This window comes from Typha angustifolia, chromosome 1, assembly GCF_048772165.1.
Source record: "Typha angustifolia cultivar Huaian chromosome 1, ASM4877216v1, whole genome shotgun sequence".
Taxonomy (NCBI): Eukaryota; Viridiplantae; Streptophyta; class Magnoliopsida; order Poales; family Typhaceae; genus Typha; species Typha angustifolia.
Window position 1 is genome coordinate 285,835 of NC_133239.1, and position 21,326 is coordinate 307,160.

Below are 21,326 nucleotides of genomic sequence, written 5' to 3' on the forward strand. Positions count from 1 at the left end.
AAAGTGAAAGCTACTTGAAAATTTCAGGTCAACAATTCAGAGAAGAGAGAGTGTCTGCATTCAATCCACTGAAAGAGTATCCATCCCAACAAATGAACTTCACATTCAACAAAGTAAGCCAAAAAAAAGAAAAGAAATACTAACAGAAATCAGCTCCACCACGAGAGAAAAGTAGAACACTTTCAGAAGTAACACAAGTGCATGCTCTAAGCTTCTACACAACAACCACACTCAAATGCTGCAAAAAGGAAGTGAAGAAAAGAAAATTTCTTTCGACATTCATGTTAGTCTCTCTTTGTGGGAGAGCAGAATTTCTCAAAAAGTTTTGCAAAAAGTCCCCAAATACCCTCTTCAGGATTTGTTTTAGTAACACGCTCGACCACATCGGTGATTCTTTCAGCAATAGGGGCATGCTCATCAATGATGCTTGTTCCTCCACTCTTCCGTTCCTTAACCTCTTCAATTGTCTTCTCAACTGTGGCTTCCAGTTCTATGAATCAATTAAATTGATGATAAGAGGAACAGCATAATAGCCAGGCACAAAAAAGAAAAACTCAGATGAACCAGAAATGCAGACCATCAAACAAACCATGCAGAGGTCTCTATATGTTCTTCTGGACTGAGAAGGTATCTGCTTATAGAGAGGAATGCAGATACCTACTTAAATTAAACTGTATTACTTACATGTCAAGCCACCACTCCATTGAGTTCTATAATTGCAGCCTAATTCTTAAAGTTAAGTCCACTGATTAACCTTTTGAATAAGGCATACTGAATTCAGCGCAGACTCATGAAAGCGGGTGTACTATTGCAGAACATTTTCGCACCATGACTAATAAGAGAAACAATTAAAGGAGCTTGTAAGTACTAGATACCTTCTTTCTTGGAGTATATAATATCTGAAACTGCTCTGATCCCTCCTTTGGTTTGTCCCATGAGTTCATTGACCTCACCACTTGTTCCGTTCTTTGCCTTAACCAAGATTCCTCCAAACTCTTCCTTTAGCTTCTCAAAAACTTTTGGTGCTTTCTCCTTAGTTTCTATAAGTCCATTTGAAGGATGATATTCCAGTTAGTAGAATGATTCATATATCAAATGGATAGCTTCAATTAATGAAAATTGAACTCCAAATTGAAGAAGAAGAAAAAGAAGAAGAAGCTTATATCTTATTGCTGAAGTACTTCTAAAGCAAATCAGTTATCAGTACCACATTGAAACAGATTTCAGCAATCCAGACACCCCCAAAAAAGAGTGAAGTTTCTCTGCCAAAATTGAGGATATAATGCACTAGAACTGAGATCAATTAATGAATCATTAAATGGTGGATAACTTGTTTACCAAAATATATACAAAACAAAAGAAAACTAGGTCCTAGTTCTCTAAGTTAGCGATTATCTAAATTCAGGAGGAATAAATGGAACCCAACACTATATCTGACGTATTAAGTTTATCGAATACTTGAAAGTCATAAATGAATTTGAAGGATCGAAAAGCAACAAGAAGTTAATAAATAGAGACTAGTGAATCCGTGATCTTAATTGCATGTCATAGGGGCAGTCAGCAGTTCATCAACTATCATTAATTTGATTAAATTTGGAGTACTTACCATCTGTCACCGAACGGACGGTGTCTACGAGGGTCCCGACTTCTTCCTTAGCTCGATTAAACACATTTAATCCTTCGAGTTTGCTGAAAGGATTGCTACCACTTGTCGACATCGTTCCTCTTTTCTTCCTCTTTCTACAAGAAGCCTCAAAGTATAAAAAAAATCCCATGAGATCATTAACATCAAAACATAAGAATAAAACTCAACCTCAAAACACTAATTTCAAGCCCATCATATGTATAATAACAAAAATTAAATTGTTAGTTAATTGCTGTACTGCTTAAAGAGACGACTTTTATCGCATGAAATCAGAAGGCATCACGTTATACGCAGAGGAATCTGGGACTATCCATTCTAGCAAAAAGAAGAACACCCACAAAAATTTTCCTGGAGTAATCAAGAGTGGAAGGATTACCTGCTTCCAACTACTCGACTGGAGAGGAGAAAGACGAGGGGGTGGAGAGAGAAGGGACGACCTTCATGTATTATATTGAGAGGCACAGTACGATTTATTCCGAATACTTGCGAATAAGCTATTCGCTCGGAATAAGTAGACTTAATTAAAAGAAGAAGAAGACGGCGACGCCTCTAGTTTTATTTTTTTTGGAAATTTGCGTTTAACACCCTACCTATTTATATCAACTTCATCACTTTTACTACATATTTGCAGAATACGTCCCGCATTTTCAATATTTGCAAACTGAACCAGGCCTTTTGATGATTTCAGAGCCAATCAAGGGTTGCCACATAGGCAAATGCTATATATTTAAGTAAGAGAAAAATAAAAATGTATGTGATTGATACAAGTTTATAGCTACATGTGTCTCACGAGATTAGTACATCAATGCCTTTGTTTCTTTTAATTTCTTTATATATATATATATATATATATATGAATATTTATAAGTGGATGATACAAGTTGCATAATGACAGCTTAACTACATTATGAAAGGTTCTTCGGCAGTTGGCAGCCAAATGATAGGTGGAATTTAGTTCCATTATATTCTTATTAGGAGCAATAAATTAATTTCTAGTAGAGCTAGCAAATGGGTATTTATTCCAAACTTGGGTTCCCGTTGGACATTTATATTGCATCAAAGAAGAGCATAAAAAACAAGTTGCGATAAAAAAGAATTAAGCTTCTTAATTACGTGCCAACTAGCAGTCGATGTGTGAAAACATATCATAACAAAGAGGTGTTCAGTAGAGCGAACAACTATTGTACAGCTTTTGTATTCTTTGACCTCATACTTGGTGCAAGAAACCATATCATATAGATATCTTACAGTAGTAAGTTGCAATAATTGTGACATATGTGAAATATTATATTATTCCAAATAAGAGACATAGAGGTAGCATATATTTTTTTTCACTGAACATCTCATAGGTAGATAATTGGTTAATTCCAATAAAAATTTTATAAACTTAATACACATGAGAAAAATAAGAAATAATTGTACTTAGCACTATAAGAAAAATATGTATCAAACTCCAAAAACGTACAAAATCTGAATGAGAAAGCACTCCAAACTACATATGCTTTATTGGGTAACTAGCTTTAGTTTCCCTTTGACCTTGATCAGATATTAGAATAGTACAGCTATACTTTGTAGAGAGCCAAAGTACTCAGTAAGGCAAAAGCACAGAGCAAGGCCAACTCGGAAGCTCTCAAAAACGAGAGAGAAGTGACAAAAATTCCAATCGGATCCGGATCCGGTATTCTTATCAGAACCTTACCTGGATCTTCTATAAAGACTAACCGGAGTGGAGTTGGGAACGTGCAAGCCCAGCCCAACTAACTGGGCTGGAATTATGTAACCCCCCATCGGAGATCGCCGGCTTAAGTTAACGCCGTCGTCTTCTATATTTGGAGGCTAGAAAGTACAAACTAGGGTTTAAGGAGCTCTCTAGTAGAGGACGATGTCGTCCAAAACCCTCGCTCGTGCGGGATCTTCTCTCATCAATCGCCTCTTTCTCTCCAATCCCTCCCACTCACCTTCCAATCCGAATGCATTTCTCCTCCCGAGGATCGCTTCGGTTTCTTCGCGGCATCCATTTCTATCGAAATTCCAGATCCATCAACCTACGCTGGTCGGAAGTGGAATAGGAGGAGAGGAAGCCGAAACAGTGAAGAAGTTGGCCTCTTTCGAGGAGATATCGTTCCCTTGTGGTCTTCCTTGGCTTCGTTTCTTCATAGAAGATGGTACAAGACTCGTTATCTCTTACAGGATTTAGGAGAGCAATTACTATTTCTATTATCTTGGATTTGATTGGCATTTCTTTTTTAACTAGCATGTTAGTGTAACTTTTAATAGTGTCTGGGAAATATTAAATGGTAATTTAGGTGATGGATCAGAAGTGAATTTGAATATCGTCATTGTTGCATTTCCTACCAGCGTGGTTGTGGATCTAACTCGGATGCATTCATGAGAAAGGCATTTTGAATTCCAGTAGGTTTACACCAGTGACTAATTGGAGATAATGAGAAGAGAGGATCTAGAGGAGTGTAATGAATAGTTAGGGGGCAACTTTGTTCCGTAGATGACCAGAAAGCATTGAGAGTTGGGAGGGAAGAGAGGACAAAAAAGAAGCAGGGATAAATTTCGATATATTACTATAAACAAGTATGAATTTCCCTCTTATGAAGTATTTTAAGACTTTATAATATCTTAAGTAGCACATAGAAGAAAAAGTACACACTTTTCCAAGAAAAATGGGTATTTGGATTGCAGGAAAATTGAAAATAAAAAATCATTGAGTGATAAGATTATAGTTGGAAAGATCTTACATCTCAAATGAAAGATTGCCTTAGTGCATTAGTTATAATGCTGAGATAAAGATCCTTGGTAGAAGAGGGATTGTGGTAACAATATGTTGTTAAGCTTAGAATCGTGCCATCAATATTATGAAAGAATAATTTATGAATCTTAGGTAAATCTATATCCTGTAGAAGGCACAGTCTCTTTTCTGGTGAAATTCAAGGAACTGTTGTCTACTATCTTCACAATTAGCTGATACCTTGTAGATTGGTATCACTTTTTTGTAGCTTCTGTTAAGAAATCTTGTGTTAAGAGAACTTCTGCCTGCTTTTCATGTAGTTTTCTTGTGTTTGGCTTCTTCTCTAGTAGAAGTTGCTTTACTCTCACTAGAATTATACTTTATTTAAAATATAGATAACTTATCCTGGTAGTGGAATGTGACAGTTGTGCTTGACAATATAGAGAAAGTTAAATACTAACAAGATAAATTTTGTGATGATAGTCTCCTGAGCATCAATTTATCTGATGTCACTTGGTATTATATAATTAGTATACTTTTCAGAATATAGATTGCTCCAGCACATTTTTTCTGTTAATGTAATGATTCTAGTGAATGTGCCAAACTCTTCAAATATGTGGCATTGACATAACATAGAATTGATCATTTCAAGTGCGAACATGTGTCTGCATCGTTATTTTGATTTCCATTTCTTCTTCTCGTGTTTTATGCTAATATTTGTTTTCTGCAGGAAATGATGTTCTACCTAATGAGCCACTTCTGCTGCTTCCTAAAAGAACTTACCAACCTAGCCATATCAAGCGGAAAAGAACTCATGGTTTCCTTGCACGGTCTCTCTCTTTCTCTCTCCCAATATTGTCCATGAGAAATATTTCTGGATGAAAATAAGTTTTTTTTACTGTTGACCTTGCATGCTACCTTTTTTTGGTAAGAGCAACCAGAGACCTCTGAAGCATATAGTGAACTGGTGAGAATAGGCTTATCTTTCCAAATATGGTTGAGCTGAGTAATGTTAGCTTACCTGGTCTAACAACAGAGAGTGCAGCTATTTTACAGTCAACCGACACTTTATTTGCTGATATTGCCACTTTGTCATAGTGACTATGATCATATAGGGCAGAAAAAAGGGGCAAGGTTGAAACATTAGGAACAAGGATCCGCTCTTTGATGTAGTCGGGTAATCACATATTTCTTAGGAGAGCGTCGTAGTGAAGTAGCAGTCCTGGCCACTAGTTGTTCTAAATTCTAATATAAACTGATGGTCATGAACTAGTTCATACAATTCAAGAAATTTCAAGGAGTTATTTGTGAATATATAATCTTAGAACTCTTTCTTTTTCACTGACATTACTTTTTGCCTTTGACAGTAAGGCAACTAGAGGCGGGAGGAAGGTGATTGCTAGAAGAATTGCAAAAGGTAGAGCAAGAATAGCTGTGTAACATCAACACCCTGCCAACTGCAGTTGTTTTCTTGTGATGGAGCACTGTGCCTTTGATTATTAATACCAACTGTAATTCACAATCATAGTTGATGCTGTTTTGAAATGTTCCTTACAGCAGTAACAGTGGTTATCCTCTATTGTTCCTCTTTTCTTTTGAACAATGCATAGTTTTCTTTGCAAAGAGTTATCCATTCTTTGCTCTGAGAATTCAGTCTGCAGTCTCTTCAGGTATGAATGGCATAGTAGTTCACGACTGATGTCTTTCCTTACATGCTGAAAGACAGGGTTATTATCCGTTTTGACTTTTGCATGCAAGTTTGATTTTCAAAATTTCAAATTGTCATATTTTTTATTTGCTTGTTTGCAATCTGTTTGATTTAGCTGACCCTTGTTTTGTATGCTTTGGTTTGTATTCAAGTAAGCATAACCATCAGAGGTCCTAATGACTAATGCAACCAGTGAAGCTGGAATTAGTCCTTTTATATGCCTAATCAGTTCTTTCACTAAAGCGTTTTCATGGGATCACCTTCGAATATGTGCTTTGCTTACATCAGTTTAACACTTTATTTTGGAAGGCATTGTGTCTAATGTGTTGTAGTTTTGCTTATAGTTCAAAAGTCCCTAATTCTGTTGGTTATAAGCACATTGTTTGGGGTATCGGATCTATTTATGCAATTATTGAATTAGAAAGCAAACAAGAAGAAGCTACCAGCTCTGATAAGCAGCTGCATTATATTTACTATACATCATCAGTTGGTCTCCCTTGTTTCTTTGAACTAGTTCCTTTTCCACGTGATAGATATAATACATTTGTCAAGGGCATGTAAATGGTACCTTCATTTTGGTGACAATCTATTAACATAACAAAGCTAATATGATATTGGAGGTTGCTCAAAATCACTACATACATAGTGGCCTGATATGATTTGGGGATGACTTTTGTGCATAATTGCCAAATAGAATTTAGTAACGTGAATCGGTTAAGCACTCATCTCATTTGCAAGTTTAGAACAATTCATGCTTTGTATTTTTTATAGCCTACCAAATATTTTTATAAGACATACGGACGCGGTATATTCCCCGAAATACGAAATACTCGTGGAAGAAAATGTCATATATCCCTCTCCTATCCGATTGCAGAAACTTCATGCAGTTGGATGGAACTAAATGCTAGAGGATTACTTGGCAACCTCAGACGCTGCCAAGTCCCTTAATGTAGTGATTTCCTGCATTCCTGTATGTAGGCAATCTTATAAACCACCGCCTAACCTTCACTTCACACCTCTGACCCCCCCCCTCTCTCTCTCTCTCTCTCCACCTTGTTCCTTTCTAAGGCCACCAAAACCCATGGAGCCCACGTAAAAATGCTCTAATCCCCTCCAAGGCTCCAATCTCAGTGATCCCAACACCTAATTTCCAATTCCAAATCCTCAATCTCTGATTCCCATTTCCCCGAATGATCCATCCTTGAAGCTAGACCGACCGTAAAAGAAGTTGGTGGAGGAGAAGGGGCACAAGGCGATGGAAATCGGCAGTGACGTTTTGATAAAGGAAGAGGAAGTGGAGATGGCGGACGAGGTGTTCCGGCCTCAACCCATGGAGGGGCTCAACGAGGTGGGTCCACCGCCGTTCCTGACCAAGACCTTCGAGATGGTGGAGGACCGTGAGAGCGATGAAGTGGTATCGTGGAGCGTAGATCGCAATAGCTTCGTGGTTTGGGATCAACACAAGTTTGCTACCACTCTTCTCCCTAGGTACTTCAAGCACAGCAACTTCTCCAGTTTCGTTCGCCAGCTCAACACTTACGTAAGCCCTTCACCTCTCCCTAGTTGAGACCCACTTAGCTGTCATCTGATTGGTTGAAATGCTGTCTTTATAGGTTATAAATTCATCTGATTATGTTGGGCATATGCTTTGGATTGGAATATTTGATGGGTTTTTGCTTAATCCGAAGTTGGTCTGAGCTATCGTGGAAGATTATTTTCAGATAACAAGTAGATATGAAAATTTTCAAGTTGTTTCTTTTTCTAAAAACATTTGGAAGCAAATTGGGATTGCATGGAAGTTAGACCGGAACCATTATGAGAGCATGTTTGTGACAAAATAAGGTCTGGGATTTCCATGCAATTAGCTCCATTATTTACATACTTGTTCTTCTTTACTCCAGGCATAGAATGAATAGCAGCATGCACCATGTTCACTCTCTCACTGTGTTTCTTTCTCCTTTTCTCTGAAATTGATTGTTTGCAGTATATTTTCTGAAATTGGTTAGTTTATTATGTTACTTTATGTTCTGCTAATTGACCACCATCTTTGGAAGCAGGAAATGAGATGATAAGCCTGTCTGCAATATCCAGAAGTTATAGATATCCTAATTGACTATAAGGATGCTGCAAAATAAATAGTTGTTGTAAACTTTTTGACTTTTGGTTGATCTGAAGCTCCAGAAGTTCCAATTTGGTGGGGCTCCTGAGATTTTTTTTTCCTCTAGGATTGTTTGACGGCCAGCCAATCCAGATCTTACTAATGGTTTCCTCCAGTGTTCTGGGACCACTAGCAGTAACCTCTTTGTGTGGGTGTGTAAATATCTATGCTTTTATGATCCTCTGTTGTTCAATTAGGTTTCTTTGTTCCTTGTACTGTTCACTCAATCAAGTGGATATTTATATATCTTATGTATCTCAAGAATATGTACCTCGCATGGTGATGCAATGCAGGGTTTCCGAAAGGTTGATCCTGACAGATGGGAATTTGCAAATGAAGGATTCTTAGGTGGTCAGAAACATCTGTTGAAGAACATCAAGAGGAGGCGCAACATTGCCCAGCACTTAGAGCAGAAGCAGGGAGGTGGAACTTTTGTTGAGTTGGAACAATTTGGGTATGAAACTGAAGTGGACAGGCTAAAAAGAGACCGCGATGCTTTAATGGCCGAAGTCTTAAAGCTTAGGCAGCAACACCAGAGCTCCAGAGCTCAACTTATTGCTATGGAGGAGAGGGTTCTGATTACTGAAAGAAAACAGCAAAAAACAATGTGTTTTTTGGCTAGAGCTCTTAAGAACCCAATGTTTGCCCAACGACTTTTACTTTGGCGTAAGCAGAAGAAACAATTGGAAAGTGCAAGCAAAAGACGTAGGCTAACAGCAAATCCGATCCCATCTTCACAAGATATGCAATTTTTGGAAGAATTGATGGTTAAATCAGAGGTAGAAACTATCTTCTCGATGGTGAACAATGAAGCAAGCAGTTTGTGTAGCGTAATTGAAAAGGAGGAGGTGACATCTGAATCAAGCGATCAGAAATTGGATAAAATCAGTGAAGTGGTATGGGAAGAACTACTGGACATAGACTTGACCACAGGGATGACAATGGAACAAGGAACTCAAGTTGAGATAGGTCTTGAACTGGAGGAATTGAGTGGAAGATCATGTGGCTGGGTTGATGATGCACAGAACTTGGTGCTGCAAATGGATTATGTGGGTTCGGACCATTAAAGATGTAATGGGAATCTTGGATCAACTAACTGTTTATGATCTTCAGATTATCACACCGCTATTAAGGTACGGTTAATTGCTTATCTCATGTTAATTTTTTGGTTTACATATCTTGGAAGATGTTTATCTAGTATCCACCATGCCTCTAATTTTAATCAACTAACTGATTGAATTTGTGGAAGAAGGGAAAGGAATCATTGCTAACTAGTTTACTTTTAAATCTTTGCAGATTTATCTGTGATTTTCTTTGCCACTTCCTTTTTCTTCATGTTTTGCCTTTGTCGTCGTATGATCCTTGGCTGAAACTACCTTCTTCTTTTGTGGTTTGCTGTTGTAGTTGATAGCAGTCCCTACTTTGACGTCGTGAAGAGATAACAGTGATCGTCAGAGCACTGCGATATTTAGAAGTTATTCAGCAATTTTCAGAGAAGCTTATTTTTCCTTCAGTCTTTTGTGTACATAAATATCTAGTTTCCTCCCTGTGACTTGTTAGCTTAGCTTCTGCTTGAAGGCATTTCATATAAAGAAGTGGTAGCTCATGGAATACGTACAGATTCTGAAATTCACAAGAGCTTTGTTATCAGTTGTTAATCTTGAAATGATATGCTTGTGTCTTTTGTATGATTTGTGTTAGTTAACAGTACAGTACAATAGCAAGTAACAGCAACTTACTGAATCTGGAAACAGCTTAAAATGTCAGGTTTCTGACTATTAATGGTTTGAAATCATGATTACATTTAACAATGTAATGCTAGTTGCTGAGATAATAGCAGCTGAAATTGTAAGGATATTCCAAAGTGGGTTCCAAATTGTGTATGATCTACCCGTAAATGGGCAAAAGGCTCAAAGCTCCTTTCCATTAGATGTCCTCAGGGAGACGTGATTTTGGCTCTTTCTGAGTATATCCAGTGTTTTGGTCTCACTTTTTCTCTATAGTTTCATTGCTTAGATTGGTCTTCTAAATTGATACTTTGAAATTGCTATTGTATTCTTGAACTGGACGGTCCGGACCTGGCAATGTTGCAACCAATGAAGCTATTGGATTGGCCTGGCAAGAATCATCATTGGATGCAAATATTGCAAGCTTTTCCTGCCTCCATTAATTATCTCTATTTTTTTTTAATTATTTATGAGCTCGAAGTTAAATATGGGTTAGAAAAGTGTCAAACCCTCTAGATATTTATATATATATATATAATCGAGAGTTTGTATTCAGCTTAATATAAATTTGCCTCCGTCTCCACTAAACAAGGGCTGGAGTGAACACTTAGAACCTTACTAATATCCTTAATAAGCTCTAATAACAATATTCGTTACTCCATGGGCAATGAAACTAACCATCTTATGAAAGTTGAGTTGCTCCTCTAAATTAATCACATTACTAGTCATTAATTGAGTCGTACTATTGAGCCAAGCTACCAAGTTACTAAATTATTAAATAATTTTTCTATAATATTATTTAGAGTTTGAGTTAAATATATAATCTTCTTAATCATAGGAAAGATACCTATCAGCTCTACCGATACCCTTCTCAGGATATAAATACATTTAGGCTCGACTAGTGCTCATTATTCTCCACTACTGTGCTACAGTGGATGATTGCATGAATTTCCTGCATTTGAATCCTCGGCGATACCTGATTAGGTGGTACTAAACCGATTTCCTTTTGCAAGAACTTCCTACAGTAATGGCTGCTGATAATCCTCGTGTCAGAATTTACTTGGGCCTATCGTATCTCAGGCCGACCCGGCCCATGACCAAGATTTCGGTCCGCCGCCTTAGAATAAGACCGCATCATAAACAAAATTACCGCTTTGTCATTGTTCAGTGTCGCCACTGTTCCCTACTTCCTCCTCTTTGCGTAGGGTTTTCTATATAATAGACCAAGGGACGACGGTGAGAGGATTCGAATCCATGGCGAACCCGCCCTCGAGCTCAGGGCTCCAACTCCAAACCCCAAACCCTGATCTCGGAATCTTCCCGCGTCGAAGGCATCTAGACAGCGCCTCTTACCGCACTCTGGTTCGAATATTCTCCCAGTGCCTCGACCTCTCGCTCAATCTTACTGGAGAACTGTCGGAAGATCCAAACCATAGATTGGATTCTTCTTCTTCTTCTCGTATCGAAGTGCCGGAGACCTCTCTCGACGCGAAAGGCGGGAGTGCTAGCGGCGGCAGTGGGAGCAAGAAAGAAGATTCAGCGTCGGAGGATCCTTCCGATGGAAATCTCGCTTTGGATGAGGTATTGGGGGATGAATATGGATTGGATGATGCTTGTGCTAATGTTGATCGTTTGAATGATCTGGTCTCTGATTTCTCCGCATTAATTGATGTCCAGGATGGCGTTCTTTGTGCGGATGATGGGTTGCAGGATGTACAAATGGGGAATTGTCAGGTTTCTTGTGATAATTTTCAGAAAGATGCAAACGGACAAGTTCCCATCTTGGCAGATGAATTGGTTGGAGAAAATAAATATGTCCAAAATTTATCTGAGGAAACCCAGAAATTTAAAGGCATTGAATTGGATGCCCCTCAAAGTGAGAGTCTCTCCTTCTCGGTGGAATTAATGCATTGCAGCGTTGGAGAAGGTAATCTTGAATCTGTACATGGTGTAATAGTTCAGGATATGCTCCATGAGGAGCCTGCAACAGTTGAGCTTGAGAATGCAAATTCTAAATCAATGGAGGGAGTGGAAGAAAGAGCGCAAGAAGAATCTAATTGTTGTTTGAATCCTATTACGGATGTTTCTGAGTCGGACAAATTAAACCGGGGGGTTGACATGGTTGTTAGTTTGGTTGATAATGAAGAGATCGAGGAAGGAGAAATTCCAGATGATGTGCAGCAGTTGGAGGAATGTTCAGATATAGAGAATGTAGATGAAACTTTGAAGGATCAAAAGGCTAAAGAAGATTCCACTAAGTCTGCACATTTATTTGATGCTGATGGAATTTACGTACCTCAAAATAAAGGAAATGACAGTAGTGGGTTTAACTCACACGGCAGTTGGCCAGCAGCTGTTCCGGATGCTGCAAGCTTACCAGTAGAAAATTTTAACAAAGCAGCAAGTGAAAACAAAGGACGACCACCCAGCAATGAGGTATGTTGATACATAAACACACAGATATGACACTTATTTATTTTAGTTATGATTGTTACATATCATGTTGATAGGTGTGATCTCAAATTATGCAATAAAATGGAACTGTTTAGATATAAATAATGATTTTATATGCTATGATATATTAATACATTGATGTTCAACCCTTTTTAATTTAATTTGAGAAGTATGTTGTGATATAGTAACAGAATATACATTTAGAAGGTTCAAGATCTTCATTTGATCCCATTTTCCTAGCTCATTTTTAGTAGCTATAAGATCTTATCTCTGTTTTGTTTCTTTTATAGCTTTGGCTGCCATACAAATCTTCCCAAAAGGAGAAATTTCATGATTCATTTGCAATATATTGTATTTGACTACTGAAAATAATAATCAGAATGAGGTTATGTATCTTTGTGTTACATTAGCATTTGCTTCTATTGGTGAAATTCATGTTACTTTGTCTCTTAATGTTGTTTTCTCATGTGATCGTTGCTTTGCATTGATTTTCTCTTGCAGGCTTCTAATGCTGAAAAGAAGAGAAAGCGTGTTCTCACTGATGAAAGAAAAGCTAAGCGAAAGGTTTGTACTTTGTACTTTGTACTTCCTTCTGAATTTATTGGTTATTATGTGTGCTTAATTTCCCATTTATTATGAATAAAGCTGGTCTTGATGATTATGTGATGTCATTGCTACTAAATGGTCTTGCAGAAATCCAAACGAATTAAAAGAGCACAGAAAGAGAGAGCACAAGGTGTAAAAAGACTGAAACTGCAGCCAGTTGTAAAGCCGAAAGTAGTGGTAGACTGCAAATTCTATTTGGCGGGAAGATGCCAACAGGTTAGTTTGTAACTTCCTCAATATTTGGAAGAAATAAACTAATCTTAAACAATGTTATTCTTTTGTATGCTGAAAGTATTTTGGTATTCACATGTATATATCAATATCTTTTACATAACCTATGTCAGTTTTCTATTGGTTCTGGCACTATACAAAAGTATCGCTGATCTTGATATTAGATAGTGATTGTCATATTGTTTTCTACTGGTTCTGCCAATTGCTTTTACACAATCAGCAAATATATTTTTTATGTAATGCTTGATGTAATTCTTTTTTCCCCAGGGAGATCTCTGCAAGTTCTCCCATGATACAACTCCTTCGACGAAATCTAAGGCATGTACCGTATCCTCTAACAATTGAATCTCATTGTCTGATGCAAGCTAATTATTATGTCCCTTTTTTGTCTAAAGCTCAATGTATCTTCAGCCTAGTCTCTGATTTCCTCTGCCTATTATTGTTATTCTTTTAATTTGGAAGGATCTGTCACGTATCATATGTTTCTGAACTTGGTTCTTTGTTGCGGCAGGCATGCAAACATTTTGCATGTGGGTCTTGCTTGAAAGGAGATGACTGCCCTTTTGATCATCAGCTTTCTAAGTATCCCTGCCACAATATCTTGTCAAAAGGCATGTGTATCAGAGGAGATAACTGCAAGTTCTCACATGATGTATGTTGTCTCTTTTACCCAATATCATGTACTATTTTGCTCATCTCCTTACTTCAGCTTCTTGTTTCAGAAGTTGAGTTGTTATACCTTTTTCATTTGACTTGGATAATTTAATTGATTCTCAGATTCATGCAACCGAAGCTTCATCTGTGATATTAGATGTCAAGAAACTGGATACTCCGTTATCAGAACAGTTACATTTGAGAAAGCAAATGTACCTTCAGAACACCTCCACACCTCCCAGTGATGTATCTAGAACTACAGCTTCAGCCACCCCTAGTCATAAGCACTTGGAGAGCACCATGGTGAAATCTACAGAAGCACCCATGGTGATACCCAGGGGAGTGCGCTTTCTTTCATTTGGAAGAAAACAATCATGTTCCAGCAATAAGCATCAGGATGACGTGCTTGTGGAGACAAATGGTAGTGTTGAAGTAAGCACTCAAACAAACCAAGGAAGATTTCCAGTGGAAGGGCACAAAAATGATGAAAAATCCAGTCAGAGATCTCTTCTAACAGAGCATGAGCCTAACATGTCTTTGAGCAAAGCTTCTAAAAGACAGAATAACATTTTTGTTAGTGAGTTTGTCTCAACCTCTAGTTCAAATAACCTCCAAAGTGAAGTTTCAGAGGCGTCAAAGATTTTGGAGGAGTTCCTATTCGGTGCTAGCAGCTAGAAGCAAAATAAGGTCATTTGCTACATGTTTGGATTTCTCTTACACTGCGCCTGTTCTTCATATGTGGTTGTCACGTTATTTTTGGTTCAAGTAGATGGCCATATTACTGGCAGTGGATGGAGCCCGTATTTGGTGTTTTAATGTTGAGCACTCAGTTGTCTTGATATAGACAGTTGTCCTGTTATGCTGTGGTAAGCATCTATCTTAAAATCCATCAGGTACATTTAATTGGCAATGCACAACTTCAATATGCAAGAGTAACAGTCGATGGCTTTTGATTATTTTGATAGAGATTTTCCGCTTCATCATCCAATGATCATACTATTATATTCTGCATTATATAACATTTACCATTTAAAATTAATAATTCATTAAGGTGCTAATCTGAAGACTACATTTCAGATGCACTGGTTTTACATCTGATACTTACATACTCAAGAATGTGAGATTCATTGGACAGAAGAAAATATAGCACATTTTATTTTCTTTTAAAGATGTACAAGCATAGATTCTTTCTTTCTCACATTGATATAGTTGTGATTGTAGGGTCTGCAGTAACTCGGAATCCTCGGTGTTACAGTATGTCAGTATGTATTGTGCTCAGATTGGAAGATGTGACCGTAGTACTCATCTTGGATGATTCAAGTATGTCTGTAGTCTTATTAGTTTTCTTCTTGCCTATATACAAAAGCTATATCTTGTGTAGATAGATTTTCCAGATAATTGATGTTGAGTTTGTTTACCCGGCAGTACCTTTGACAGGTACAAAATGGCAAGCACTAGCATCCATTAGTTGTTTGTTGAGATGGTTTTCATTAAGGGAGAAATGCGCTTTCCTTGGAACTCCAATACTTTTTTCTTTCCGGGAGTTCAAAAACTTATCGACCGTCTTTGGATGAGCTTCTACGAGTAATATATAGTGCATACACAGCTGCACAGTTCACATCTTAATATTGACCAATTTCATTTGTCTTTGAATCCCTTCTCTGTTTCTTTTTCTTTATTCGATGAGGTGAAGGATGTCATACTTGGGCTTTTTGATTGTTTTGTTATCTATCCGTCTTGATATGCGCAGGAGATCACATGAAATGAAGCGTCTATTGGTACTTGATATACATTACGAGTCAGTACGCTGTCATCAGGTATCATACACATATATAATTCGACGGTCTTGACTATCTATTATAATTAATGTGAAGTCACTCGACTTGGGCTTATCTTACTTTAGTTTCAGGAAGTGACTTTTAACCACCCCAATAGCGAGATGGCCCTACTAGTAATACCCTACAAAAGGAGTCGCCCTGGAAGCCAAAAACCGCGCCATGTCTCATCATCCTTATGGAGCAGCTCACATGTCCTTCTCACATGCAGTACAAGTTGTTGAGTTGATGTTTGGATGTTTTTATCCATCATCTCTTCATCAAAATCTTTAACCTTGTATGGGATTATCACTCGATAATGGTAATAAATCTCACACACATGACTCAATGATAGTTGCCAAAGTTCTAAAGTTCCAATTTAACCTAAAAGCAGATAGCATATTGATAATTACGTAGCTTTCTATCAAGGCTTGGCCCATTTAAAAGTCTTCTAGCTATTCAGTATCCTCGCTTTGAGGATTCATATCTACACGGTACTTCCACGTGAGCACTGAAAGGATTCACATGGTCGTGGCAGTTCTCCGAGACATCGTAATCAATCTCTTGTTCATAACCGTGGCTACGGAAGTTTAGTGTGAATCTAGACTTCCAGTTCCACTATTTTTAATCTCTGTTGAGAACTCGTTATAGTCACAAATATGGTTTTATATTTAATAATTCATTTAATATGAATATCCGACTTTGTGTAAGAATTAAAACAATATGGATATGGAATTAAAGAAAGAAAGAAAAAAAAAGGGCACGAAAAGCCTCGCCCTTTATACCTTGCTGTTTCCTCTCTCTCTCTCTCTCTCTCTCTCTCTCTCTCTCTCTCCCCTTCCTTCTAACTCGGGAAAACCTCATAACTCTCTCTCTCTCTCTCGATTTTGTCCTTGGAGTTGGTTCTTAGAAGAGCTCTGATGACGACGGGCTCGGAATCGATTAAGACCAACCATTTGCCCCCGTCTCTCGTCGCCAATCTACAAAATGTTCTCATGGGGAGAAGAGGCGGCGGAATCGGCGACGGGGAAGACCCCGGGGATCCAAAGCAAGTGGAAGTTGCGACTCAAATCCCCTCTTGCTCCGCCGAGGCCGAGGTGTCGGATTCCTCCGCCGCCGATGGATCGGAGAAGAAGCCGGTGGTTCTGGTCACGAACGCCGAGGGGATCGACTCTCCTGGGCTCGTTCATCTTGTCGATGCTCTCGTTCGAGGTGGGCAGTGCAATGTCTACGTCTGCGCTCCCGAATCGTGAGTTCTTAAGTCTAAATTTAACCTTTTTATGCGACATTTTCTCTGGGTCATTGAATTTCTTTTTTCTCTGCTTGTTTTGGTTTATATCTCAAATCATTTTTTTATGAACAATTAAAGGGACAAGTCTTTATCTTCTCACTCGGTTACCCTCGAGACAGTGGTTGCGACCTCTGTAGAAATCGATGGCGCTAAAGCTTTCCAGATTTCTGGTAAAATCTATTTCAGTATCTTTTATATAAGCGCTTATTTATCTCATACATTTCCTAGTGATATATAATTTGAGCTTTCTATTTAGAATGAAATTTCTGGTTGTAGCTAGCTTTAATCTGATGTTTATTAGACATATTCTCGTGAAGGTACTACTGCTGATTGCGTTTCTTTGGCATTATCTGGAGCACTGTTTTCTTGGACTAAGCCAGCTTTGGTATGTTCTTCGCTCAAATTTACTTTGGATTTTATAGTCAATTTACTTTTTTACTTTCTGTAATTCTCTAATTTCTTAATCTGATTTCAGGTCATAAGTGGAATTAACAAGGGATCAGTCTGTGGTCATCAGAAGTATGTACTATTGCTCTCTGAGATACTAATATCTGGCGCAAATTTGTCTTCTTTCATTCATGCCATCACATGATACATTTATCGGACAGCATTATATCTTGTTGGGGTTCTTAAAATTATCTTTTAGAAGTAATATATCTCGCATCTGCAATGAAATGCAGCTTCTACTCCAGTTCTGTTGCTGGTGCTAGAGAGGCTTTAATGTCTGGGATACCATCATTGGCAATCTCTTTGGATTGGTAAATGGTGTAAACTTTTTTTAACCTTGTTTAAGTTCTCTTACCTATGCTCAGTGGATTTGGTAAATTTTACTAGGAAGAAGGATGAAGGTAAAGAAGGTGATTTGATTCATGCTGTTGAAGTTTGTATACCATTGATACACGCAGCTATCAGGGATATTGAAAATGCAGTATTCCCAAAACGTTGCTTGCTGAACATAGGAATTCCGAGCTCTCCTTCCACAAACAAGGTATGCAATGAATCTTGAGGCATTTAACTTTAGCCTATGGTTCAGTTTGTAGAAGCACATGCTTTGATATTGTTTGTTAGTTACTTTCGAATTTTTTTTTTAATTGTTTTGTCCTTTAAACATCTGCTTTGATGGAGATAGAAGAACCATGTTGTTGATCAAGAAAATCATTGAATTGGGGTAGAGTTAAGGTGCTATGCTGTGTTGCTGACATCCTGGGCCTGCGTCCATGAACTCGACTTGCAGACAGCATAGTGGAATTACTTTGATAGCTTCAGTGCACTCATATTATATGTAGATGTTTAGGTTCTTCCAATCTCTTATTCTTATTATCCATTTTGGCAGGGCTTCAAGTTGACCAGGCAGAGTCTCTTCAGATTTTCTCCTAGCTGGCAAGCAGTCTCAGCAAACAGGCATCCTTCTGCTGGGCAGTTCATGTCTATGCATCAAAGTCTAGGTGTTCAGCTTGCACAGCTAGGACGGGATGCCTCTGCAGCAGTTAGTACCTAATTGTATTCTACGGGCTGCATGCCCTTTTGTCATATGTGAGGTTTTTCATTGTTGACCTAACATAAGTTCCAAGGTTTCAATTTTCTTCAGGGAGCAGCACGACGTATGAATGCTCAAAGGAAGAATGTGGAGATAGAATCAGTCGCAGCAGCTGGAAAACCAGAGACTCGAGAAGTAGTGAAAAAGTTCTTCCGTCTAGAGGTACTACAGTGCATTCTAGAATTTGTACATATGCATACCGCATGGAATTACTATATTAACAACTTTGACTGTCAGGAGTATTTTCATGATGACATTGTAACTTACCAAGTTTTTTTTGCCCATGATTACATTTAAGTTGAATTGGCTATCTTCTAAATACATTTATGTTGGCAACTTAGTAGACTATCTTCCTATTTAAGCTTACTTTGGAAGAAAATGGTAGTACTCATCTTCTCTTTGTTAGCCTCCTTTTAGGAATATATATATCAAGATATACTGAAGTTTTAAACTTACTAAAGGTGTGTGTAATGCTTCTTCCTGAATTACAGTTTCTTGAAAAGGGGCAGGAAGATGTAGATGAGGATCTTGACTTTAGAGCTCTTGAAAATGGCTTCGTGAGCTCTCTCTCTCTCTCTCTCTCTCTCTCTCTCTCTCTCTCTCTCTCTCTCTCTCTAGATGATCTAGATGTAGATAGATATTTTTATGCAACTAACTTGTTCTTTCCCTTTCTGAAAATTTACAGATAGCTGTCACTCCTCTGTGTTTGCATGTGGAATCTGAGATCCAAGCCTCAGTTTCAGATTGGCTCTGCTCAGCCCTAACAGGAGGGGAAGAAGCTCCTTGAAGATGGCTAACATGCTTGTTCTAACATGTATACTTCTGTAGGTGGCCTATCCTCTTCCTCCTTATCTTGAAGGTTTCTGCTTTCTAGTTTGCTCCTAATCTGTGCCAATCACTCAAGATCTGTTGATTGTTTTCTTTTATTCCTTTTTTTTTTACCTATTGTATCAAATTATTAACATGCTTGTTCCGTTCAATTTATCTAATCGGAGGTAGCATGCAGTACATTTGTTTAGTTTGCTTGCCTTCCAATTGTTTTTTCTTTCAATCTGGAATGAATTGCATGGAAGGTATAGGTTGTTTTGTTGAATTGATTTGCATAGAGTTCAGATGGCTAGATGCCTTCTCTTTGCTTCAGTTTCCTGTAATCAGACCTAGTATATATCTTTACAATGGATGTTTACTTTAACATCTTTCTTTGGCCTTTGGAATTCTCTTATGTTGGTGCTCTTATTATCTTTGCAAAGGTTTCATTCTTGGGAAATCTATGGAAAACACACTATAGTTTGTCCTTATTATCATTTATATCTGGATATATGAGATATTTATTATTCAATGTCTGTATTTTGCATTTAATATCTGAAAACTATTCTCTTGAATTAAATTTGTTATAGATATGTAATGATCTTAAATCCTTGAGTATGTTTTTTAAAGTAAAGAGTAAAAAATTAAAAAGGAAACCAAAATTTAAGATCATTATTTTAGGTACTTTACTTTTTTATTTGCAAACCTGATTTTTTTATCTTGTAAATTGTTGTTAGGTTAAAGTTAATTTAGAAAGTTTTGGAGGTATTTAGAGCAGCTGACATGAAAATAAGAGGCAAAATGCAAGGTGTTTTTGATGAATTTTTCCCTTCTATCAACTGTGTGAACAACTCTCCAGGCTATTATTATACATTATGTGATAGTTTATCTTTGATCTAAATAAATAAACTACAGATATTGGCAAATAACTTGTCTAGAAATAATTATCATCCTTTGTTTATCGACAACAAAAGAGCATTGCTATGCTTACAAAACTTTACAAACACTCTACCAATGTTGGCATCTTATCAATCCTCGATTTCTTATCTCTGGCTAATAACTATCATAATCAATGCACATGAAATGATATGATATGATATATTATTATTTTTATAGATTGATTGTAAATTATTTGTGAGTAAGACTTTTATTCACAATAACATAATTTCGGGTACGTTATCGTATATCCTTTCAATAGATCAGAATTGATGACGCGCACTATCACTTAACGGAAATGTTCGACGTATACCCCTCACCTACCTGATAATGAAAACGGTCAATGCCAGCACGAGTTATTGCAACCGTTCGATCATCATCCGACGGCCTAAATCACGCCAAAATGATCACACAAAAAGAATTTGAAATTTGACCCAAAAAGCGAAAAAAGAAAATAAAAAAATCTAACTAAGTCCAACAAACTCGAAATGGTAAGATATATATTTTTCCTCTCTCTCTATAAGTTAACAAAAATCTATGACCATTCCCTCTTCCTCGGGACAGTCCTCCTCTACCTGGGCTCACGCCTGCGCCGCCTGCAAGCACCAGCGCCGGAAGTGCAAATCCGACTGTCCCTTGGCCCGTTACTTCCCTGCTGACCAGCCGGATCGCTTCGTCAACGCCTACCGTCACTTCGGCGTGAGCAATATCCTTAGGATCATCCGCGGCGTTAGACCTGAGGATCGAGACGCTGCAATGAATTCCATTATGATGGAATCGAACATACGTGCTCGTGATCCTGTCGGCGGTTGCTACGGCATTATCTGCAAGCTCGAACTCCAGTTAAGAGATCTCTACGATGAGCTGTATGACGTCAAACGAGAGCTCGCATTGTATCATGCCCAAGAACAGAGTATGTTGAATCCAAATGCAGATGATGCTGCTCTTGACAAGGAAGGCTACTAGCTAACATTGCTTTACCAAGTATAAACATAAAAGTAATACTCAAAGTTATGTA

At 37.9% G+C, this 21,326-nt stretch overlaps 5 protein-coding genes across 15 annotated transcripts; 4 read left to right on the forward strand and 1 right to left on the reverse strand.

Moving 5' to 3' along the window:
• Positions 1 to 35: 35 nt before the first annotated feature.
• On the reverse strand, positions 36 to 2,144 carry LOC140763697 (uncharacterized). Its single transcript, XM_073102002.1, has 4 exons — positions 2,022 to 2,144; positions 1,607 to 1,740; positions 876 to 1,040; positions 36 to 490 (listed from the first exon to the last, which is right to left on the reverse strand). The coding sequence occupies exons 2-4, from the start codon at positions 1,716 to 1,718 to the stop codon at positions 285 to 287; spliced, it is 483 nt and encodes a 160-aa protein (XP_072958103.1). The 5' UTR covers positions 1,719 to 1,740; positions 2,022 to 2,144; the 3' UTR covers positions 36 to 284.
• Positions 2,145 to 3,398: 1,254 nt separating this feature from the next.
• On the forward strand, positions 3,399 to 6,096 carry LOC140762061 (uncharacterized). Its single transcript, XM_073099670.1, has 3 exons — positions 3,399 to 3,810; positions 5,116 to 5,215; positions 5,753 to 6,096. Exons 1-3 carry the CDS (start codon positions 3,528 to 3,530, stop codon positions 5,823 to 5,825), a joined length of 456 nt encoding a protein of 151 aa, XP_072955771.1. The 5' UTR covers positions 3,399 to 3,527; the 3' UTR covers positions 5,826 to 6,096.
• Positions 6,097 to 7,131: 1,035 nt separating this feature from the next.
• Positions 7,132 to 10,017, forward strand: LOC140767738 (heat stress transcription factor A-2-like). 2 transcript variants are annotated; one of them, XM_073107768.1, is made up of 3 exons: positions 7,132 to 7,633; positions 8,545 to 9,384; positions 9,548 to 10,017. In XM_073107768.1, the coding sequence occupies exons 1-2, from the start codon at positions 7,349 to 7,351 to the stop codon at positions 9,316 to 9,318; spliced, it is 1,059 nt and encodes a 352-aa protein (XP_072963869.1). In that variant the 5' UTR covers positions 7,132 to 7,348; the 3' UTR covers positions 9,319 to 9,384; positions 9,548 to 10,017. The 2 variants fall into 2 exon arrangements, with proteins under 2 accessions (XP_072963869.1, XP_072963859.1); XM_073107758.1 differs by having other exon boundaries at positions 7,133 to 7,633; positions 9,656 to 10,011.
• Positions 10,018 to 11,146: 1,129 nt separating this feature from the next.
• Positions 11,147 to 19,583, forward strand: LOC140761120 (zinc finger CCCH domain-containing protein 7-like). 10 transcript variants are annotated; one of them, XM_073099030.1, is made up of 13 exons: positions 14,611 to 14,789; positions 15,145 to 15,243; positions 15,349 to 15,740; positions 15,827 to 16,986; positions 17,107 to 17,198; positions 17,346 to 17,413; positions 17,504 to 17,547; positions 17,709 to 17,786; positions 17,863 to 18,016; positions 18,362 to 18,514; positions 18,617 to 18,727; positions 19,057 to 19,122; positions 19,251 to 19,583. In XM_073099030.1, exons 4-13 carry the CDS (start codon positions 16,658 to 16,660, stop codon positions 19,350 to 19,352), a joined length of 1,197 nt encoding a protein of 398 aa, XP_072955131.1. In that variant the 5' UTR covers positions 14,611 to 14,789; positions 15,145 to 15,243; positions 15,349 to 15,740; positions 15,827 to 16,657; the 3' UTR covers positions 19,353 to 19,583. The 10 variants fall into 10 exon arrangements, with proteins under 10 accessions (XP_072954810.1, XP_072954889.1, XP_072954969.1 ...); XM_073098709.1 differs by lacking the exons at positions 17,107 to 17,198; positions 17,346 to 17,413; positions 17,504 to 17,547; ... (4 more) ...; positions 19,057 to 19,122; positions 19,251 to 19,583 and adding exons at positions 11,147 to 12,414; positions 12,934 to 12,996; positions 13,126 to 13,254; positions 13,537 to 13,587; positions 13,781 to 13,921 and having other exon boundaries at positions 14,047 to 14,789; positions 15,349 to 15,507; positions 15,674 to 15,740; positions 15,827 to 16,662; XM_073098788.1 differs by lacking the exons at positions 17,107 to 17,198; positions 17,346 to 17,413; positions 17,504 to 17,547; ... (4 more) ...; positions 19,057 to 19,122; positions 19,251 to 19,583 and adding exons at positions 11,147 to 12,414; positions 12,934 to 12,996; positions 13,126 to 13,254; positions 13,537 to 13,587; positions 13,781 to 13,921 and having other exon boundaries at positions 14,047 to 14,789; positions 15,349 to 15,507; positions 15,674 to 15,740; positions 15,833 to 16,662.
• Positions 19,584 to 20,845: 1,262 nt separating this feature from the next.
• LOC140759221 (LOB domain-containing protein 22-like) lies at positions 20,846 to 21,274 on the forward strand. The gene has a single exon (XM_073095725.1). The coding sequence runs from the start codon at positions 20,846 to 20,848 to the stop codon at positions 21,272 to 21,274; it is 429 nt and encodes a 142-aa protein (XP_072951826.1).
• The last annotated feature ends 52 nt before the right edge of the window (positions 21,275 to 21,326 follow it).

Excerpts from the sequence above, each read along its gene's own strand:
- LOC140763697 (XM_073102002.1), bottom strand. The coding sequence starts at position 1,718 with ATGTCGACAAGTGGTAGCAATCCTTTCAGCAAACTCGAAGGATTAAAT. Across the intron at positions 1,041-1,606 it reads CGTCCGTTCGGTGACAGATG|AAACTAAGGAGAAAGCACCA; the intron begins GTAAGTACTCCA and ends ATGGACTTATAG. Across the intron at positions 491-875 it reads TATATACTCCAAGAAAGAAG|AACTGGAAGCCACAGTTGAG; the intron begins GTATCTAGTACT and ends ATTGATTCATAG.
- LOC140762061 (XM_073099670.1), top strand. The coding sequence starts at position 3,528 with ATGTCGTCCAAAACCCTCGCTCGTGCGGGATCTTCTCTCATCAATCGC. Across the intron at positions 3,811-5,115 it reads TCGTTTCTTCATAGAAGATG|GAAATGATGTTCTACCTAAT; the intron begins GTACAAGACTCG and ends TGTTTTCTGCAG. Across the intron at positions 5,216-5,752 it reads ACTCATGGTTTCCTTGCACG|TAAGGCAACTAGAGGCGGGA; the intron begins GTCTCTCTCTTT and ends TGCCTTTGACAG.
- LOC140767738 (XM_073107768.1), top strand. The coding sequence starts at position 7,349 with ATGGAAATCGGCAGTGACGTTTTGATAAAGGAAGAGGAAGTGGAGATG. Across the intron at positions 7,634-8,544 it reads TTCGCCAGCTCAACACTTAC|GGTTTCCGAAAGGTTGATCC; the intron begins GTAAGCCCTTCA and ends GATGCAATGCAG.
- LOC140761120 (XM_073098629.1), top strand. The coding sequence starts at position 11,233 with ATGGCGAACCCGCCCTCGAGCTCAGGGCTCCAACTCCAAACCCCAAAC. Across the intron at positions 13,255-13,536 it reads TGGCGGGAAGATGCCAACAG|GGAGATCTCTGCAAGTTCTC; the intron begins GTTAGTTTGTAA and ends TTTTTTCCCCAG. Across the intron at positions 13,922-14,046 it reads ACTGCAAGTTCTCACATGAT|ATTCATGCAACCGAAGCTTC; the intron begins GTATGTTGTCTC and ends ATTGATTCTCAG.
- LOC140759221 (XM_073095725.1), top strand. The coding sequence starts at position 20,846 with ATGACCATTCCCTCTTCCTCGGGACAGTCCTCCTCTACCTGGGCTCAC.